At 41.4% G+C, this 7775-nt stretch overlaps 1 protein-coding gene across 1 annotated transcript; it reads left to right on the forward strand.

Moving 5' to 3' along the window:
• Positions 1–1167: 1167 nt before the first annotated feature.
• chmp1a (charged multivesicular body protein 1A) lies at positions 1168–7311 on the forward strand. Its single transcript, XM_015965352.3, has 7 exons — positions 1168–1300; positions 1772–1791; positions 1893–1970; positions 3546–3692; positions 3887–4015; positions 4139–4332; positions 7109–7311. The coding sequence occupies exons 1-7, from the start codon at positions 1294–1296 to the stop codon at positions 7128–7130; spliced, it is 597 nt and encodes a 198-aa protein (XP_015820838.1). The 5' UTR covers positions 1168–1293; the 3' UTR covers positions 7131–7311.
• Positions 7312–7775: the final 464 nt, after the last annotated feature.

A 7775-nucleotide genomic window follows, 5' to 3' on the forward strand; every position in this document is an offset into this window, starting at 1 on the left:
CAGAACTGTAAATAGCATAAATGTGATTTTAATTATTTGAATTTGATGCCAGAAGGCTGTGGGAGGTAGCAAAAATGAGATGGAAAACATTATTAGCAATAGTATAAAAGTCAACACCTGCAGGTATGTGGCTTGTTTAGAGCACATTTCCTGAATAATCTGAAAAGAAAACTTAAAGATTCTGGAGCAAAACCTTCTTGTCATATTTTACACAAAACCCATGGATGATTTTTCACTTTTAGTCAACGTGCATACATGAGAGGATGAGAGATATGGAATAATAATGATGAGAATATTTTCAAATATGTTACATTTGCATTGAAAACTACCCACATGTAGCAAACATCTGAATGAATATTCAGCATAAATAAAACACAAACATGTAAATAAAGTAACACCATTAGAGGTTCATCTACACGCATCTCATCCCCTTCCGCCCTGGTTTTCAGATGTCTGATCCATCCTGCAGTAGCCATTTAACCCTCTCAGGCTCAAAATAAGTTTTGATAAAAGGACGAACAACTAAGTCCTTCAGGGGTACTTCTGAGTTTTAAAATGCTCATGAAATAGCCTACGTGTGTGAAGTAACCAGGTAGGTAGGTTTTAACAGCAGTAGCTCAGGCGGTAGAGCGGGTTGCCTCATGATCGGAGGGTCATGGGTTCGATTCCAGCTCCCGCCAGGATGTTATGTCTTTGGGCAAGACACTTCACTCAACTTGCCTGTGTTGGTGGTGGTCAGAGGGGCCGACGGCGCCAAATGGCAGCCTCGCCTCTGTCAGACCTCCCCAGGGCGGCTGTGGCTTTAAGTAGCTTACCATCACTAGCAGTGTGTGAAAGCGTCTTTGGGTGTCTAGAAAAGCGCTATATAAGTTCAATGCATTATTATTATTATTATTAACGTTGCAAATCTGCAACGCCTGCGGGTTAAAGCATCTCAGTTATATTTTTCATGTCCTCTTTTTTGTGCTTTTATTCAAACTACCACTTAGAACTGGCGTTTATTTCAAGAACTTGTCACCAAAACACATGAAACTAAAAATCACTTCCGTTTTTTTCTACAGCCCACGAGAAGGACTTGACTCCAGCGCCTTATAAAGTAACCAGTGGGTGGTAGTAGAGTCACCCACAGAAAATTGAGGTACAGAAGAAGAAGAAGAAGTTGAAGCGTTATGGTCACGTGACAAGTGTTAAACCCGGAATAAACACATTTTAGTCCAAACAACCGGAGACGAAGCCTCTTCAGGGTCGATAAATACTCTGTCCGTGGCTGGCAGGCATCATATTTGGGTCGAGATGGATGGTACGTCAATTTAAACAACTAAAATCTCTAGGCCGGATAAAATCTGTCTATTTAAAAAAATGTATTATTACCAAGTCATCATCGGTAGCTAACGTTAGCATTTTAGCTTGGGTGTGAGCTTAGGCGGATTGGCTCTAAACTGGCAAACTCCTTAATTCTTAGTTTATTGTTATTGTTTGCCAGACGTTCAACAAACCTTTTAGACTGATTGTCGGATAGCATCTTTGCTATGATTTAGCTCGTCGTTGCGCTGCCCTGTGGTGTTTCCGTTTATGACCTGATCAGGTTTGATTGAACAGACATTTCCTGAATACTTCACTGTTATGATCTACATAGATACACTTGAAACGTTTACTCTAGGATATGTGACCGTTTTAAAAAGGCTCTACTCCTCAAAAGCATTGAGAAATAAGACAACTTCTGTTGCTGGCATCAAATGATCCCCTAATCTAAATATCTTGTTTTCCACAGAGACACTTTTTCAGCTAAAGGTATGTTCTTGAAAAGATGCCTAATCTGCGTCAGTAGTACAGCTGAAGTTTTTTGGTTATAAATTCTACCTTTTATTTTTATTTTTTTTTATGGATTACAGTTTACTTCCAAGCAACTTGAGAGATTGGCCAAGAAGGCAGAGAAGGAGTCTGAAAAAGAGCAGGCAAAGGTTAAAAAGGTGAGAAAACAGAATTAAAATAATCTTTAGGCACACAGTGATGCCCGAAGTCTTGCAAAATTGTCTGTGTTAGCTTTGTTGTTCATCACATTCAGTTTGTTCCCCCATCATTGTTTTCTGAGCGATACGGAGAGAAGCCTTTCTATTGTTTATCTGGAATTTTCTCAGATGATGCTGGATACAGTGTGATACTGTCTCTAATGATAAGCATCTGGTGAGCCTGTTTGGCATGTTTCCTCCATGTGTCTAAATATTTAGCATGGTTTACTTTCCATTATCCCAGTCATTCTCTTCCTGTTCCTGGCTCATCTGGCTGCAATCCAAAAACCATCCTTCCTCGTTGGAGGCAGCCGAGAGGCTTTTAGCAGGAAAATGCATCTGGATTCTTTTGGACACCCTTTGGTTTATGCTAATTGTGTGACGGCAGTGCAGTGCAAAACATGTATTTGTTCAGGTACAAACAGAAAGGATGGCTGGTAAATTGCCTCATAAGTCAAACAATTTTACCTTGAATAATAAAATGTACATATTTTTTCTCTTTTTGTTCAGTTATAAGTCTTTGCAATTTAAACTTTTGATTAGATCTGTACTCGTTTCACCTGTCATATGACACCGCGGGTGGTCAGCAGGTGGCAGCACAGCTTTGTCTCTGAACAAGAAGTGGTTAGGTCGGCGTTCTTGTGTCCACTGTCTCAGTGGCAAACTAATTTTTGTCTTCTAAACATTAGTCAGCTCCCAGTGACGTGTTTGGTTGGGAGATCACAAACGTGATGCTCATTATTTTTTCCATTATGAGGTCATGACATGTCTGAGTCATTATATTTGTCATCAAAACAAGAGAAACGTTCTGATGAGTCGTCGTCGTCGTCTTCCTCCACTTATCCGGGTCCGGGTCGCGGGGGCAGCATCCCAACTAGGGAGCTCCAGACCGTCCTCTTCCCGACCAGCTCTACCAGCTCCTCCGGCAGGACCCCAAGGCGTTCCCGGACCAGATTGGAGATGTAACCTCTCCAACGTGTCCTGGGTCGACCCGGGGGCCTCCTGCCGGCAGGACATTGCCCGAAACACCTCCCCGGGGAGGCGTCCAGGAGGCATCCTGGCCAGATGCCCAAACCACCTCAACTGACTCCTTTCGATCCGGAGGAGCAGCGGTTCTACTCCGAGTCCCTCCCGAATGTCCGAGCTCCTCACCCTATCTCTAAGGCTGAGCCCGGCCACCCTACGGAGGAAACTCATTTTGGCCGCTTGTATCCGCGATCTCGTTCTTTCGGTCATTACCCAAAGCTCATGACCATAGGTGAGGATTGGGACGTAGATCGACCGGTAAATCAAGAGCCTGGCTTTCTGGCTCAGCTCCCTCTTCACCACGACGGATCGGCTCAGCGTCCACATCACTGCAGACGCCGAACCAATCCGCCTGTCGATCTGATGAGCCAAGAGTCTTTTTTATTGCTTAGATTTTCTAAGTTATTGTAGATTTGAAATGTCTCGCTGAACATTTATCAGTGTGTCAGATGTGCATGTTGCACGATTATCCTACAAAGAAAATTGTTAAAACATTTGTCTCATCAACAGGCTTTGCAACAGAAAAATGTAGACGTTGCCAGAGTCTATGCAGAGAATGCAATCCGCAAAAAGAACGAAGGTCTCAATTGGCTGCGCATGGCGTCCCGAGTCGATGCAGTGGCCTCGAAAGTCCAGACTGCTGTCACCATGAAGGGAGTAAGTTACCCTGAAAAGAGAAGTTTCTATAGTTTTAAAATGCAGAAAATACCGTACCACTTTTATTTATAAGTGCCTTTAACATGGCATCACAGCCAATCAAAAGCTCTGAAGAAGATGGAAGTTATTTATATTCACCATAAGGATTATTTCCTCTGAGATAGAATTGACCTGTTTCGCATTTATTCCACCAGGTGACTAAAAGCATGGGTCAGGTGACCAAGGCTCTGGACAAAGCTCTAGGATCCATGGATCTCCAGAAGGTCTCTGCAGTCATGGATAAGTTTGAAAGCCAAGTTCAGAATCTTGATGTCCATACCTCTGTGAGTGGCCTTATTGTACAAATCATCTTATACTAGTCTCTTATTTTCTCCACAGCTCTTTTTTTAAATCTGTGGTAGTAGTGATTTCCAGCCTGACTTCTCTCTTGTCCTGTTCTGCATCAGGTGATGGAGGACTCGATGAGCTCAGCAATGACTCTGACCACACCTCAGGAGCAGGTGGATGACCTGATCCACCAAATAGCAGAAGAGAGCGGTCTAGAGGTGATGGACCAACTCAACCAGCTTCCTGCTGGGGCTACCTCACTGGGTGGAGAGACCTCACGGAGCCAGGAGAAGGAGGACCAGCTGTCTCGACGGTAAAACAACTCATCTCTATTTGTATATTACAACACATTTTAGTTAGAAGAGGAGTGGATAAGACAGGAATGCCGTAAAACGTGAACATCACTTTTGTTTGTTTTCAGTTTTATAGATTCATTTTTAGGTGAGATACATTTTTAAACCTCATCAAGGGTCATAAAGACGCAAGCTTCACTATTAAGGTTTCTACTTTGTGTTTTACATCTGTACCGTGTTTGTGGTTCATTTATTTGTTAGCGCATTAGCTTGATCGCTTATGCATAAGTCAGACTTTGAAAGCCCTGTTCTCTGAGTCGTCATACTCAGTATCTTGTGGTAGGAAATTTTCAATTTGTGCTGAATATTTATGAAATTAGAGCAGGTATTTTAATATGAAAATGTCAGAGAAAGGCCAGTATAAACAGGGTATCCGCGGGTCCTTAAAAAGTCTTAAATTAGCTTTTCCTAATTTAAGGCCTTAAAAATCCTTAAAAATGACAAATAATCCTTAAATACAGTTTCCAAAGGTCTTAAATTACCAGAGACCCAATAAACAAGATTATTTTATTTCTATAAAAATTTCATGAATTTCTAGTTGGCGTTTTTTGTGTACGATATTGGCGTAAGCGGAACTGTACACATTCAGTCTGTAATGAAAGGGGGCTTTTTTTAGATGAGCACATTCAGGGTTTTTTCTGGCTCAAATTGAAGCAGAGGTGGTACCATCCTGACCGTGCGCCAGCACGTGCATTCTCTGTGCATTCAACTGCCTCACCTTTTTTAAAGGTCAAATATGTTTTCGTTAAGTGTTCTAATCTAAGCTTCTGTTGATTAATTGAATATTCCATTTGACAACATTTCAAGTGAAACAAAACTGGTTTGCTGCTAAAAAAATATGAAATAAAACAAAATTGTCAGTCTGAAATAACAGACTCTTATTATGAAAGGCTTAATAATATGCCTTAGATTGGTGTTTAGTCCCTTTTTCCATCTGATATTTATAGTTAAAATATTTTTAAATATTTGACCTACATTTCAGTAACATTTTAGGTTTGTTTTAATAACACTCATCTTAGTCTAAATAACACATAAATATATCCAGTAAAATATAATGTATTTCATTAACATGCATTTGTGCTGGAAATGGTAATAACATGTTATTTCTGCTGCTAACAATGTAATGGTGGCATGTCTGTTATGTATGGGTTGGCAATAATCCAGTTCAAATTATGTTCAAAGAAAGAAGCGTTTGTGATTATATACTACAACGGCTTGCTCCTATGTGTGGAGCAGACTTGTAGCAGTCATGTGACTCGTATCTGCAGCGGTTCTGATCCGTAGCGCTGCAGGATGCAGAATAAACAGGATGGTGGGGACTTTTCATCCGCTTGTAGAGTTTAGTCTTTCTTAGTTTGACGATCATCATATATTTTTCTGTGCGCCAGTTGATCGTGAGACTGCTACCCGTTAGCTTTAGCATTAGCCAATCTGTGTGTAGCTGCACTTTTGATCCCAAACTTTGGACCGGTTCTGCCTTTGCTGGTTCCTTTATTTTCCTCCCCTTCATCCAGATGACCACACTGTGTGCCAGTAAAAAGCATTTTTCTTACATGTAACTTACTTTTGTTCAATAAAGTTCTGGGGAAAATAGTAATTCAAAGATGTTGCACCAGTGCTACGTTTAAAAATAGACAGACACGCACAGACCGTTACAGCCCTGCTCTGATATGGAAGAGCCTGGGGGAAAATCAGGACGTCAGTAGCACCAACCACAGATATGTACCAACCATCGACATTAATATACCAACGCCTATACCAACCAGCAAGAAAAGCAAGTTTTGATCTTTGTCTGCTGCGGTTTGGGTGCTTTTCGGTGCACCGCTGCTGATACAGCGCCCTAGTGGCGCAACGCTGCATCTGCTGTTAAAATAACATCCATAAAGCTGGGGGCAGAGTGAAATCAGGCTGGGGCGGCACAAAATTAGCTGGAGGCGGCTGCCACGCAAATTAGAATGCAGGAAAATCCCTGGCACATTAGCTGGTTAAGCTAGTGGGAGCTTGCGCCATGTGGAAGTGCAAGTTTAATGGTAACTGGATGGCTAATCCCACATTCACGACGTGGTTAACACCGGTTCCAGGCAATAGCTGGAAATTATAGCTTAAATTTAATTTTAAAAATAGCTTAAATTTGGTCAAAGTGGCCTTAAAAAAGGTCTTAAAAGTCTTACATTTGGCTCCCTTAAACCTGCAGATACCCTGATAAACTAATTCATCAGGAAGGCTCTCCTAAATTATTTTATAAGCAGGAGCTCGGAGGGAGCACAACAGCTGCAAAGAAAAGAAATGCTTCTCCGAGTGCGTCTGGATTCATGTACATGTGCTTTCTCTGTGCAGCGGTGGTAAAACAGCAGCTCTGACACAAACGTGTTGTACCTCTGAACTAGGGCTGGGCAATAACTCAGAAAATTTATTGTTATCAAAATTTCTGACTTTTATCGATCATTTTTCCCATGTCGGTAAATTTGATAATTAAAAAATGAAAAGATGTGTGTAGGTTGGACACATTCATGTCCCTTTAAGAAGCTGCAGCACCTTGAGTCATGTCACGTAACACATGTAACAGCCCCATGTAGTGGACAACTTTTGTTTCTGCGCATACCCGTAGTTGTCATCCACTTATTGAGATGAAATCCTCAATATATCATGATATTGATTTTAGGCCGTATCGCCCAGCCCTACTCTGAACCTTCCTCTATCAGGCAGACACACACACTCTCCCATCTCTTCCTGCAGGCTGGCAGCTCTGCGAAACTAACCTCGGCCGCAGAGGAGACGACAGACTGACAGCTGCATGGAAGCAAATGAGTTTGTAAGCTTGGCTGCGACAGGAACTATTTGTGTTTCCACTGAACTGTTCCTACTGGAAGGACTTAATGAGTCTATTGATTTCCTACTCCCTCTGGCCTATAAATAAATACACACAGCAGCTAGAAATAGCCTCTGAGAGGGCTCCAGCCCCTCTCGACTTCATCCTCCTGTTTCGATTGTTCTCAAACTCACTTTCTCCTTTTTTCCCCTCTCCAATGGTTTTTGGGTGTAAACTTTGTACAAAAAACCCCACATTTTACAGAAAACCCATATTGAAAAGTTTTATTGATACTGTTTATACGGTAGTGGCATTTCTGGCTCACACGTGATTTCTGCGTGTTTGCTTTTATGTTTTCTGGATCTCTGTTTTAAGTCTAAAGCTAAATTGGACGAGTTTTGAATGAAGAAAACAAAATTAACAGAAAAAGGGGATTTGGTAACACTAACACTTCCTCGTCACATTTATCCGAATCTTATGAAGTCTGTAAGCAAGAAATGACAATCCATACAATAGTGTTTGCTTCTTTTGTTGTTGTTTTGTTTGTTTTATACCTTTTTTTTCTTGCTTCTACTCATACTTTATACTTTGAAC

The sequence above is a fragment of the Nothobranchius furzeri genome, chromosome 4 (assembly GCF_043380555.1).
Source record: "Nothobranchius furzeri strain GRZ-AD chromosome 4, NfurGRZ-RIMD1, whole genome shotgun sequence".
NCBI lineage: Eukaryota > Metazoa > Chordata > Actinopteri > Cyprinodontiformes > Nothobranchiidae > Nothobranchius > Nothobranchius furzeri.

Excerpts from the sequence above, each read along its gene's own strand:
- chmp1a (XM_015965352.3), top strand. Across the intron at positions 1,971-3,545 it reads AGCAGGCAAAGGTTAAAAAG|GCTTTGCAACAGAAAAATGT; the intron begins GTGAGAAAACAG and ends TCTCATCAACAG. Across the intron at positions 3,693-3,886 it reads CTGCTGTCACCATGAAGGGA|GTGACTAAAAGCATGGGTCA; the intron begins GTAAGTTACCCT and ends TTATTCCACCAG.